Raw genomic sequence first — 14,266 nt, 5'->3', positions numbered from 1 at the left:
CTGCTCTATACCTTTTTTCTTGTCCACTCTCTTGGTTAGCTGTGTGTAACTGCGACTGTAAGAGACCCTGGTCAGGAAATGCCAACACAATTATCCACTGATGACATTACATTTAACGTGAAGAATTCAAATCGAGCTTTTATGAAAAGGTGAAGCGGAAAGCGGAAAATATCACACATGAGAGAAAATTTAGCTTGTATCTAACTCAACAATGCGAGCTTGTGTAAATCATCATCATGAAAATATACAAAAAACAGGGGAGTGAAATTTGGAGGTAGAAGGTAGTCATGATGCAAAAAAAAGGGAGAAGTCTCACTGAAATATAATTAACCCCTGAATATGTAATTGGTTAAAATAAACTAGACCAAGCTATGAGACTGGCTAGCAGCATTTCTCTTACATGACTCTAATCAAAGACAATCTCCAAAGTAAAAACAAAGAAACTCCTACGCTTTGTTTGTTTATCTATTTTAAAATCATTTTCCTGTTTTTAAGAAGAAAAACAACAGTACCACCCACTTTTACATCTCCCAGTATTATAAGTACTTTTGATGCATCCTTAACTGAATAAATAACAATAAAATATTAAAAGATCAATCCCCAAACAAAATTTATACAAATAAACTGCTACAGAAAATTTTCTTTTTTGAAAAAACAGAATCGGATACATAAAATGATAAAATATAGAAATGTAGCCCAAGCCTATAGGTTTCTATTTTTATCAACCAAATACGGAAAAATGTGATTTCTATTGAAACTGCCCAAATGTTTATAAGCTTCACTGACCACTGGTTTAAACAACTAGAAACGTATCCTGAGAAATTCTCTCTTTCTCTTGTCAATGTGACAGAAAAAATGACATTAAATAAAGTTCAAGCAAAAATAAGCATCAGTCGTAGCAAATAAGTACACGCATTAAGCAGGACATGCAATCGCACCTTCTCCCTTTCAAGACTTAGAAGACGGGTTTGAGCATGCTCTATTTCATCCATTAAAAGATTTACTTCTGATTGCTTTCCTGCTTTCTCCTCCTCTGAGATAGCATTACACAGTAACATTTATAAAAAGAATACATAACAAATTCACGAACGGCTAACATGTAAAGGGGATGGACCTGATTGGGCACGAAGCTCAAATAACTGACTCTGAGCAAATTCATGTAGTTTTCTCATCGTAGAAACACTTTCCTGAGCTTGGCGTAATTGATCTTGTAACATTCGTTCCCTGCACCAACATAAGGGCGTGCAATGTCATTTTCATGATTAGACCAGAAAATGAAGTCTTCAATTTTCTTTCCCTCAAAGAACTAACACCTTGTTAATAGAAATTATTGGTAACATTATGTCATTATTGTCACCAGTGAATACATCACCTTTCTTTAAGAACCTCCATGGTTTTCTGATTCTCTTCCGCCAAGTTCCGCTGCTTAATCTCGATAATTTCTTTCACTTTTTCCTCCATCTAAAACAATATCATGCAGTGTTAGTCAAAGTAGCATTCGCATAAACACAAGGTTGTAAATGGCGGGAGGAGGTGGCGAGGAAGTCATCAGCCGCCTAGGCAGTTGCATTTTTTTAAGTAATTTTTTATAGATAATCATGCAATATAATCACAAATAGTCATCATTTTTTATGTAAAATGTGCAATTAAATAATGTTTAAGTACAAAGAAGCTTCATACAATATAATATCATCTAAATAATGTGCAATTAATAAAGATTCATCATCATATTAATGTTATTATGCTAACAAAGTAATATAATTACTTTTACCAAAAAAATAAGTTTAAATTTCAAAGTTTCAATCAATTATCCATCATTAAAACAAGTAGTAGACTAAACATAAATAATCTTTCAAATCATCTACATATGCACCATCTACTACATCCATGATCCTCCCATCATCGGACTCAAAATCAACATCTTCTTCATTCTCCTCCTCCGATGTATCCAACTCCGGTCGTTTATCTTTTTCCGCCATTAATATTCAACAATAAGTCAATAATAAAATAATAAATTAATAATTGGAAAAAAATTGATTTTTAAATATTATAAACAAAAATGTGATAAATAATAAATACGCAATGCCTAACCTAAATATTCTGACTGTTGGCGGCGGCGGCGGCGGGCGGTGTGTGGTGGTTGAGACTTCAGAGTGAAAACCAAAAATTAAAATAAAGAAAGTGAGGTGTGCTTTTGATATTTAAAATTAGTTGACTTTGACTAGGTTTTTAAAATTGTTGACTAAGTTTTAAAAATTGTTGACTAGGATTTTAAAATTGTAGACTACAACTTATAAATCTTAACTGTCTGCCTCGCCCGCCTGCTCGCCGCCTCGCCTGCCTCGACCGATCCCAGCTCATAATTGCTAATTAGAATAAAAGGACGCCCCGCCGCCTCGACCCGCCTCCCCAACGTCGTATAGCTTGGGGCGCCTAAAACGCCCGCCTCATGCATAGGCGTTGCAGTCGAGGGCCTAGGCGGTGGCCGCCATTTAGAACATTGCATAAACATGACAATTTACATTGTCTGCATTCAATAGCTAATTGCATGATGTCGGACAAACATCCAATGCTTAAGCATGCCAATAGTACACGATAAATGCTACAGAAACAAGTACGAATCCTTTCTGGATTATAACTAGAACCTCCCCTTTCATAGACCGGGGGGATATTTTAATATTCTTAGAGTTTGCCATGTATTAGGCCCAAACAGGAGAAGACTGCAAAAGCAGCCCATAAGTTTGAAATTATCTCATTAATTGTAGGGAGACACGATAAATGGTACAGAAACAAGCAGAGTTTGCCATGCATTAGACCCAAACAGGAGAAGACTGCAAAAGCAGCCCATAAGTTTGAAATTATCTCATTAATTGTAGGGAGGAAACACGTAAATAAATTAAATGAATAAATAAATAAATTATTCATGCCCCAGAGTTTAACATTTCTCAAACTATCACAACATTTGTTTTATTCCATGATATTGCTTACGTATCTCAGTCCAGTCAGTTTTAAGGCTTTTTTACCTCAATTTGGCCCCACCCAAGAGGTCATATATCAGTATACATGTTGGACCAGAGTTACCAAAGACCGGTTTGAGATTTCTATGGAAAAGCAAGCACAAAAAAAGTTTTCCACTCAGTTCTTACCCAACAAACCAAAGCCTATCCCAAAAGGAAGAACGTACATTGAACATAATCATTGTCGGTGAGTCCATTTTCTATGTCTCATGTCACGCTCATGCATGACATTAAAATATAGCAACTGATACCAGCAAAAGTCATACAACATATACTGATCACCTGTTGTTCTAATTGGCGGGTGCGCTCTTCAAGTTTTCTTATTGTAGCTTGTTGATTTTTCAGATGAGTTGCCTCGGTGCGGAATTCCTCAAGCTCAACTTTCATCTTTTTGTTTGCTGACTCCACTTCAGACATTATGGCATCCTTCTCCTGCTCAATTAAAGGAAAGAGATGAACTATAACAAAACCATGCACAAAATGTTGATAACCTTCCTTCGCCCAAGTGAGCAACACTGAGAAAGGGTAAATTGACGTGAGCAATCAGTATTATTAAATTTACATGAACAAGGAATTGCAGTGCCAGTATCCAACAATCATCATCGGTAAAAAGACACTGTTAGGATCATGTATCTCTTTGATAACACTTGGTCAATTCATATACTGACATACATTTCATCTTAGACAGAAAGTAATATGAATACAACAAAATAGAGAAACAAGAAATGATAATTCCAAGCAATTGTGGCTGTTTTTTGCATAAACTAAAAGTCAAATAAAACAATAGAAAAAATAAGAACGCAACATTGTCTGAATATATTCACATTCACAATGTTTTTGTTTAGCAACACTTTATAACAGAACAAAAAATGCATTGTTATGGCACTACTATCCACGTTGAAATATAATTTTAGTAAACTCAATGAATTTCAATTAATTCAGAATGATCAAAATCCCAACCACAGCCCACTACGACATAGAAATACTTGCTTCCCCTCACTCTGTTATGAGCTTGTGAGATAGATTTAGTTATAGGACGATGGATAGATAGATGGATAGATCGATCGTTGAGCTCCAAGATAGGTTTGAGAATTTTTCTGTCACTTTTACCTATCTTTGAATAATTTTGAAGGGCTTGTTCCTTGATAGAACCCTCGATCTCTTTGGTACAGTAATTATTTGGAATTCAAAATATCATTTTATTCATTAGTAGAGTAGTTTAAATACAAAAAAAAGAGTCATCGCTTATTTAAGAAGGGTATGGATTAATGCATTCTTACATCCTAAAATTATGTCATTTATGGCAAAAATGGAAAGTAACTAAAAATCGTATCAATCCTTGCAGATTCTGTTTATTCTTGAATCTTCCATGGCTGAGTGGTTGGTAAATTATGTCATTGGGCTTTGCATTTTGATCTGTTTGCATACTGGGCTAGTTTGATGTGTTTGGATCCATGACATTTGTTCCCTTCTGGAGATCGTGGTTGACCTCAAGCACGAAGGACCCCTCGATCTCTTTAGTACATTAATTATTTGGAATTCAAGATATTATTTTATTCATTAGTAGAGTAGTTTAAATACAAAAAAAAAATTCATCGCTTATTTATTAATGCATTCTTACATCCTGAAATTATGTCATTTATGGCAAAAATGGAAATTAACTAAAGATCGTATCAATCCTTGTAGATATCCCTACTGTATATTCTTGAATCTTACATGGCTGAATGGTTGGTAAATTATGTCATTAGGCTTTGCATCTAGATCCGTTTGCATACTGGGCTAGTTTGATGTGTTTGGATCCATGACATTTGTCCCCTTCTGGGGATCGTGGTTGACCTCAAGCACGAAGGAGGGAAACTGGACAGTGAACGTTTCTTTATCTTCCCATGAAACTTCCGCAAAGGGGTGGCCATCCTAGTGGACTAAAATTTCAGTTCTGCCTTGTTGTGTACGTGTGTCCAAGATGGTCCTCAGTGAAAGTTGTGACTTGGTTGTTGGGGCTGGAGGTAGGACTGGGTTGGAGAATGGTCCGCTCTTGAATTTCTATAACTTGGAGACGTAGAAAACTGGGTGGATTTTGGAATATGCAAGTAGCTGTAATTGGTATGCTACCTGTTCCACCTTTTCTAATACTTTAAACGGCCCAAAGTAGCGAGGAAACAGTTTGGTATTACTACGAGGTGCGGTGCTCTGTTGGCGATATGTTGGAAGTTTTCGGAGTACATAGTCCCCTATCTCGAAGCTGACATCTTGATGGTTGGCATCAAAATTCAGTTTCATGACATTGTGTGCTTGTAAAAGGCGATCACGGAGTTGGTGTAGAAGCTGGTCACTTTGTTGCAACGCATGATCGGCCTCTGCAGTGTGTGTTTGGCCTGGAATGTAGGACAAGAGACTAGGGGTTTGCGACCATAAACTAATTCGAAAGGGGGATAGCCTTCAGAGTAGTGTGAAAACTAGTGTTATAGCAGAATTCAGACCGTGATAGCCACTCAAACCATTTATGTGGATGATCCTCTGTAAAGCAGCGCAGGTACATTTCCAATGCGATTTACCACCTCAATTTGACCGTTGGATTGAGGGTGATAGACTGAGCTGAAGCACAATTTTTTTCCACTCAACTTGAAGAGTTCCTGCCAAAAAGCACTTGTGAAAGTTGCATCCATATCGCTCACGATTGTCTCCGGTACTCCGTGGAGTTTAAAAATGTTGTCAAAAAAGATTTTGGCCACTAAAAATGCTGTATTAAGGATGGGTGAGTCCTAGAAAGTGAGCACATTTTGAAAAACGATCAACGACCACCAAAATGGCATTCTTCTCTTGCAAGCGTGGTAGTCCTTCTATGAAATCCATCGAGATATCTGCCCAAATGAGGAGTTGGCAAGGGCTGTAGGAGTTCTACAGGCTTCACAGCTTAAGTTTTGTTGTGCTGGCAAGTAGAACAATTAGAGACGAAATCCTGAACCCGTTGCTTCATGCCTGGCCAATAGAAACCACGGCCTCTCATGGCAACTCTCATTGACCATGGCCACAATAGGTGTTGTTAGAGTTGTGTGAAGGGGAACGTAAATCTTGGACTTGAACCTTAAGATGCCATCCTGGAATTCCCATGGTCCTAGCACATCACCACGCATTAGTTCCTGGACTATGATCTGCACTTCAAGATTGGTGAACTGTGTTTCTCGAACTGCTGCCACAAAGTCCCAGTTAGGTTTTGAAATGGCCATCAAGCAACCTTCATCGTCATTTGGACGCGAGAGAGCATCAGCTAACTATATTGGGTTTGTCTGCGCGATACTCTACCTTAAAATCATACCTCATTAATTTACTTATCCAATGATGTGGTGAAGTTGAGATGCGTTGCTCCAACAAGAATTTGAGGATATAATGATCTATGCGGAGAATAAAAGAGCTTCCCCAAAAATAAGACCGCCAATGTCGTACCGCCTTGGTGAGTCCAATCAACTACTTTTCATATACCGGTAGTTTGTTGAGACGTTGGGCAAGGGTGCTACTGAAAAATGCGATGGGCTGGCCTTGCTGTTGTAGGATGGCTCCAAGCCCAGATTATGATGCATCACATTCCACTATAAAAGTGAAAGAGAAGTCGGGAAGGGCCAGCACAGGGTTGATGCTAGTGCCTTCTTCAGAGTGTCAAAGGCACGTAAGCTGTCTCCGGACCATGAGAAGTCATGTTTCTTCAGCATGTTGGTTAATGGGCAGCAATAATTCCATAATTTTGTACCAACTTTTGATAGTAGCCCGCTAACCCAAGAAAGCCTAAACTTTTGATAGTAGCCCGCTAATTTATCTAACACTTTTTCTCTTAAATATATTCTTCATATCCCTAAACTTGCTTGTAACCTTCTATCAGTTAGGAAATTATCTAAAGGTTATAAATGTAGTGCCATCTTCTTTGAATCTCACTGCATCTTCCAGGAACAAGGCTCAGGGAAGACGATTGCCAGTGCTAAACAGATAGATGGCCTTTACTATTCGGAAGATTCAGAATCTAAAATTAAAGACATCAAAGGTCTTAGTAGTACTAGTTTGATCTCTGTTAAGGATCAGATTATGCTTTAGCAAAGGATTCTTCTAAGTTTTTTTGTGAAAACTGCATTTATCAAAAGTCACATAACTGTTTATCCCTCAAGACCTTATCAGCTTCAAGACTTTTTTAGTTATGTTTGAGGTCCCTCAAAAATCAATACTTTGTCCGGTAAGAGATGGTTGGTGACTTTTATTGATGATCATATCCCTCTAAATGGATTTATTTAATTTAATTAGCAAAAAGTTTGAAGATGGAATTTTAATTAAAAGTTTCTTTGATCGAAAATCGATTTCAAAGAAAAATTGGAATTCTTCATATCGATCACAGAATAAAGTACTTTAAAGAAGTCTTGGGAACTTTTTGAAAGAAACTGACATTCATTATTCATCTACTTGTGTTAATATACCTCAGCAAAAAGGTATTGCCGAACGTAAAAATAAACACCGACTTGAAGTTGCTCGTGCAGTTATGTTTTCCGTGCGCCTATGGGGAGAAGCTATTTTAACTGCATCATATTTGATAAATAGAATGTCTACTAGTGTTTTGAACTATAATACACCCCTAAATTGACGTGAGCAATATTTTCCGAAAACACGTATAATATCTTATCTGCCTCCTAAATTATTTGGATGCTCTATCCATTTATCAAGTAAAGGATACTCAAATTAGATCCAAGGGCTGAAAAAAGTAATTTGATGGTTATGCACCAAACAAGAAAGGCTACAAGTGTTTTAATCTAAAGACTAGGAAGACTACAATAACTACGGATGTTACTTTCCTTGAACATCAACCAGACTTTCACAAAATTTCTCTCCTGGGGAAGAACCAAAGAGACAGATATTTTTTGGGACATTATTCCCACCACTTTATCTCTACAAAAACCTGTGAATCGTGATAATGAAAATGAAACTGTTATTCCTAATACCATTTTGTTGGCATTGCTAACTCTATCATATGAGGAGAAGTGGTATCTACAGTTCCTAAGATACAAAATCTATAGTTTCATGTCTACACAAGGAGAAAGAATCATCAAAAGAGTAGAGATCCCACTACTCCTTTAGCTCAAGCTCAATCTAACACCCTGGCAGTAAACCTAGAAAAGATTCAGGTACTCTAGACACTTCTTCATCAACTAGCATTTCCTGTCCTGATGAATTTTCCAAGCCTAGTATCATATCTAGTCCTAAAAACCCACTAGACAATCTTGATAATCCTATAGCTAATAGGAAAGGAAAACGCTCCTGTACTGATCATCCAATCTCCAAATATCTATCCTATGGTAAGCTTTCAAAAATGCATGCGGCCTTTATATCCAATATTTCCAACTTGTTTGTACCAAGAAACATTTAGGAAGAAACAATGACAGAAAAGATGAAGGCTTTGAGGAAAAGGGGGACATAGGAAATTGTAGACTCACCCAGTGATCATAAAGCACACTTTCCAATATGGAGTTTTAGAAGAGGAAGATTCTATGAGTTTCCCACAAGGATTTGAAGAGGTAATCGGCTGTAACAAAGTTTGCAAGCTCGGATATTCCTTACATGGCTTAAACAATCTCGAAGAGCTTGTTTCAAAAGCTTTGCAAAATTTGTAAAAAGCTATGGTTATTTTCAGAGCCACGTCAACTATACATTGTTATATAAACAGTCTAATAAAACTAAAATTGCATTTTTTATTGTCTATGCAGATCATAGTATCTTAACAGGGAATTCGCTTGAAAATTTGGCACATTTAAAGAAAAAAAAAGGAAGGCTTTGAGATCAAAAGGCCTAGAACTACTAAAGTACTTTCTCAGTATGGAATTTGCAAGATCACGAGAAGAAATCATTGCAAACCAAAGAAAGTACATTCTAGATCTACTCAAAGAGACAATACTTCTGAGGTGCAAGGCTGCTGAGACTCCAATTGAAGCTAATATAAAGCTTAATCCCGCAAAACCTATAGATGTGACCGAAAGATAATTTTCAAAGATTGGTAGGTAGATTAATCTACTTGTCACATACAAGTCCTGATATAGCTTTTGCAATAAGCTTGGTGAGACAATTCAGGCACTCACTGAGATAGGAACACGTTGATGCTATTTACAGAACATTAAGGCACCTAAAGGGAACCCCTGGGAAATATATGATGTTTAGAAACTGTAACAGCCTACAATATTTGAAGTGACCCAATTGCGTTTCATATGTACTAACCTCTCAAGGGGTCGTTGATATACCAAAGACGTACCAATAAAGAGTTTGAACCTCTACTCAGCAAGCTAGCTATGGAAGACATCCACACAAGTCAGCTTGAGGGAGATTGTTGGACGATACCACATTAAATTTACAATCTTTTATAAGATACGTGTCTCAATACAAACTGATTTTTATTTCATTTAATTTCCTAGAAGCATTTCTTCTACAGTTATTAGTTTCCTAGAATAGTTCTCTTGTATCATTACTAATTATAAATTGTATTCTTTCTTTTCACTAGAATAAAATTAATTATTCCATTCCTATATTCTCTAATAGGAAGTAACTAGAGGAAGTAGAGTGGCTAGTGGTTGAATGTAGTAATAAAGCGGCAAAAATATTAAGGTAGCTATTCCTATCTATCAGGTGCACAACCAAATGTCAACGCTAACCAATCAAATCCTAAGTGGCCTGTGTAAACCTGAAAAACCAGAGTGCTAACTCATATTCGCTTTCTGTGTTATGGCATTATTGCCACAAGATGAAACCAAATCAATTACTTTGTTTACACCAGGTGGCAAATCAATTACAAATGCTGCACAACATAAAAAAAATATTTGTTTCTAGGAAAGAGAAAAGTGTAATATCTCATAGTATTCACATGAATAACTAACTATATGAAAAATAACCCTTTAAGAAAAGGCAACTGACCGCAATGGAAGTAAGAAGTGGATAAGGATCTGGGGCTTCATAAAGTTTTTGATAAATGTTAAGAAAAGCATTTTCTCCGAATTTCGCTCTCTTGGTTAGTTTATCAACCTCTTCTTGATAATCCTTAAGTAATGCTTTGAACAACCCCAACTTCTCTTCATTGGAAGCCTTCTTAAAATCTGTTAGCATGAAAAAATAACATACAATAAGCTGGCACTGATTTATTGAAATGTTGAAGCTTCACTTTTCACAATCATGTATCGCAGAATGATGACAAATATCTAATTGTTGATCAGATAAATCAATACCTCTAGTGCTTTCTGCAAGCTTTCGGCGATTTTTCTGGCTGTTTTCTTGATTTTCTGCAATTCTCAGTCCTTGCTCGTCCAAGATGCTCCTTTCTTTCTCTAAATCAAAATCTGCAAGTAATAAAATTTACACATTTCATTTTAAACATCAACCTTTTTCCTTTCTCAAGGTGAATGAAACATGTATGCTTTGTATCGTTATAAGCAGCATCTCCTATTAAAGAATAATTGCAATGCATCTTGACAGATAATAAACTCCATTAAGTTCATTATTACTTGAGTGGCAACATATATTAGTCTAGATCAATAATGGTGTAATATGATTAGGTTGAAACAGGTTAGCCAAGTTGGTTTCTCAACTTATTCCTCAGAATATCAGCATGCAGTTCGTCGTATCCATCCATAGTTTATCTAACTTATATTTTGTTTCTAATTAAAAAAAGAACATTTCAAAATCATCTCAAAGGAAACTTCTACTGTTCTAATGAACATCTTGCTTTTAGTTCAAGCTGCAACACTACATTTGACACCTATAATCTTAAAAACACCAATCCGTCAAAAAATAGCAAAGGATGAAATGGGAGGTCAATCTTGGATTTCAGAAAGCCAAAAATTACTGTACGAATTTCCAAGTTTAATCATGAAAGAAAGCTGAATCGCGGTAATCAAGAAATTTAAAAAAAAAATTAAAGCAAATCGCACTTGGAAATATGCAGAAACCAAGTAGATCGTAAAACTCGCGAACTAAGACAATCTACACAAAAAATACCTTTCCAGAAAGTAGCGACAGCAGAAACATTGCTAGAGGAAGACAATGGAGTCCATTTTTCCCTCTCCAAACCTCCCCCTCCGACCGATCCTTCCATTGCCGATCTCGATCCGAAGCGCTCAAACTTCAATCAATTTACACTCAAACTTCAATCAAATTACAGTGATTAAATATACCAAATACTCTCGATAATTCCACTATAGAAATACAAAAAAAAAATACAAAAAAAAAAACCAAATAAAAATCATAATTGATTTTGAAATCTATAAAATCAGAATTGTCAGTGATTCGTCTCTCACCTTGTGATTCACATTACCTCCAGGCTCCCAAATACTTAGCTAATTCTCGTGAGCAACCTTGCCACCGCAATCCGTCAGCTTTCAACGGCGGCAGAACCCCAGTCGTCGGAAATCTTCGAGTCCCTGAGTCTGTTCCCTCGGTCTTTGGCAAAGCTGAGAGCAGCAACCGTAGGCGAAGTTATTTCATCGAGTAATAGGAAATTTATGTGTTCCTTTTCCTTTTGTTTATAAAATAAATGAGCATTATTCCCCAATTTACTTTTTATAAAATATTACTGGTATATTCAATTTTCCTACGAAGTATACAAAAAGTATACTAAAAAAATTAATGTAAGAAAATTATTTAAAAATTTATTTTTTATGTAAATATTCATAACTACACAAATTTATTTTTTTTATTTTCAATTTTGATTAATTTTTAAAATATATATTTACAAAAGGTTTCATGAATATTTTGTTTGTAACATGTTATTTTAAAATAATTAATTTTTATTTAAAGATAATTATCCCTTGCTATGTAATATTATAATAAAAAGTGAGCAGATATGAGATGGTAACGTTCAAAAATCCGGTTACATAAATCGCATGCATAAAAATTTTTAAACTAAATTATTTTAATTAAATGATTTTAGATGCAAGAATGATATATTTTGAATGACTAAATAATAATTATGTAATTTTGAATGGTTTTATAATTTAAATGCTTTAAGGAAAATATCGGTGGTTGGTCGGGGTTAGAGGGACGGAGAGGATCAAGGTGTTAAATATTTAAAAGTTAAATTTTTATGTTTAGTTAAGAAAATATATATTTTAAATAATTTAAGAATTTTTAGTATTTTTAGGGTCAAATTTAAATTAATTAGTGGGAACAAGGAATTTATGTAATTTATATGAAATTTTGGAAATAGGTGTTTTTAAATATTTTAATTTGAGGTATAATGATTTTATTAATCTTAATGGACCTAATTAATTAATTAAAAACAATTGTTAAATAAGTTCATTAATTAAGTGATTAGGAAGTCTTTTATTATTTATTTTTTTAAGCGTCCTAAGCTAAACGCGCGCGCACACCTAAACACCTACACGCACACACACAAGTTACGTGAAGAGCGGCGGCCGATTCCTTGCAATTGCCTCATTCTTTCTTCCAGCACTCGACTCCCTTGCACCTGAAGGTAGGTTTCTGGTCGGTTTTGTCAAGGAAAAAGGGTAGAAATAGTCATTTGTTTGTCACTGGCGTTCCACCACACCGATATTCGTATTTCAAGTGTTTTAAACGCAAAAGCACGTTCTAAACCCTTCCTTTTTGCATCATTCAAACCATAATATGTGTGTTTGTTTTAACATATGTTTTGGACGATTATTGATACAACAGAACGTTGCTGCCATAAGGGACGCTTGGGAGGGATGTCTAGATTTTAGATGTATGGTTTTACGAGGTCGTCTGGAAGTCAACCAAAGGACTGGGAGGCGGGCTACAACGGCTGCACGTGTGATGTCGCCGAAGGGAATGCGCCACTTGTCCTCTTCTGGGTTCCACCTTCGGTTCACGGTTTGGCCAAGGGTTGGGGCTGGAGAAGGGATGTATGGGGGCTTGGTCTAGGGTTAGAGGAGTGTCTAAGATAGTGGCTAAGGGATGGAGTCGGGAGGAGCAACGTGGGATGCATGGGCTCGGTGCGGTGAACTTACTTTATCTTAGACAATGTTCCAGTGACAAGAGTTGCTGATGTCCTGCCGCCAGGTAAATAGTTTATAGATTGATCAATCGAACATATAATAAATGATGGTCACTTTCAATGATCAAATTTCACCAAAAATGAGTTACGATAAATGATGGGGAAACGCTATTTAATTTTAAGTATTTTAAATGAATTATGAAAATATGTGTGCTCACGATTTTTTTTTTATTTAGAGGTATTTTATTAAATGTATTCTTTTTAAATGCATGTGTTTGTAAATATATTAATTGCTATCATTGTTAGAATATGTTGAGTCATTAGACTCACAAGGTTTGATAGTTGCATTTGAGGAAAATGATGAGGCTGGAGGCTTCGACTCTTGAACAGATTGGAATAGACTGGACAATACACACCCGAAGACCCCACGTTTCCGCGTTGTTTTAAAGGATTTAATGAAAGTTTAATTTTTATTTTTGAGAAGTTTTTAATACTTGATTTTATGGATGTTCGAGTACTTTTTTTAGACTTTGAAATTTATATGGATATGGTATCAAATTAAGTTTTCATTTAGCATTTTCCCAAATTGAAGCTTTAATTAATTATTTTCAATGAAGAGTTATTTTCGTGAGTTATGTATAAAAAAATTTCTAGTGTTATTTAATTAAAGTAGGAGTGAGGGACGTTTCAAAGACAAATATAATAATTTTGGATATTTATTATTACTAGTTTTTTTTTTGTATTTATATATATATATATATATATATATATATATATATATATATATATATATATATATATATATGTATCAATTGTGAAGCCATTTAATTATTGTTACTTGCATAATTCTAGCACAGCACATCTCGTATAACGTAATTTTTTTTTTATGAGCGGTTTGGTCAAAACTTAACTCGATCTTGTTTGACCAGCTCAATTCGAGTCTGAGTAACTCAACTTTTCACTCGAATCGAGTACGAGTTTTAATTGTTTCTATTCGAGCTCGTGAGCTACTCGAGTAATTATATATCAACTTTTTTGGAGGATTTATAATTATATTTCTATCTATATAAATACATTAAAATTCTAAAATTATGCTACAAACATTTGTGAGATTTTCGAGTACGAGCTCGAGTAACTCGATATTTTCACAAGTCGATCTCGAACTTGAAATTAAATATTCGATCGAGTTCGAGTCAAGATCGAGCTACAAAACTTAAAACGAGTTGAACTTGAGTAGTATGATATGTGAGCTCAACGCGACTCC

General features: G+C 35.4%; 1 protein-coding gene across 2 annotated transcripts in view; it reads right to left on the bottom strand.

Annotated features, from left to right (window-relative positions):
* The window catches only part of LOC140811547 (protein CASP), a 32,590-nt gene extending 21,045 nt beyond the window's left edge, over window positions 1-11,545 (bottom strand). The window contains exons 1-9 of one of the 2 annotated variants that reach the window (XM_073169488.1): window positions 11,327-11,545; window positions 11,028-11,151; window positions 10,259-10,369; window positions 9,951-10,129; window positions 3,300-3,449; window positions 1,373-1,461; window positions 1,115-1,224; window positions 939-1,033; window positions 12-67 (exon numbers count right to left, since the gene is read on the bottom strand). In XM_073169488.1, the coding sequence (XP_073025589.1) occupies window positions 12-67; window positions 939-1,033; window positions 1,115-1,224; window positions 1,373-1,461; window positions 3,300-3,449; window positions 9,951-10,129; window positions 10,259-10,369; window positions 11,028-11,124 (887 nt within the window). In that variant the 5' untranslated portion in view covers window positions 11,125-11,151; window positions 11,327-11,545. Of the gene's footprint in view, window positions 1-11; window positions 68-938; window positions 1,034-1,114; window positions 1,225-1,372; window positions 1,462-3,299; window positions 3,450-9,950; window positions 10,130-10,258; window positions 10,370-11,027; window positions 11,174-11,326 lie in introns of both variants that reach the window. The other variant, XM_073169489.1, reaches the window with a different exon arrangement.
* Between the last annotated feature and the right edge of the window lie 2,721 nt (window positions 11,546-14,266).

This window comes from Primulina eburnea, chromosome 14 (assembly GCF_022965805.1).
Source record: "Primulina eburnea isolate SZY01 chromosome 14, ASM2296580v1, whole genome shotgun sequence".
Lineage (NCBI taxonomy): Eukaryota > Viridiplantae > Streptophyta > Magnoliopsida > Lamiales > Gesneriaceae > Primulina > Primulina eburnea.
Note: the sequence above shows the minus strand (reverse complement) of the source record. Positions and strands in the feature narration are given on the sequence as shown.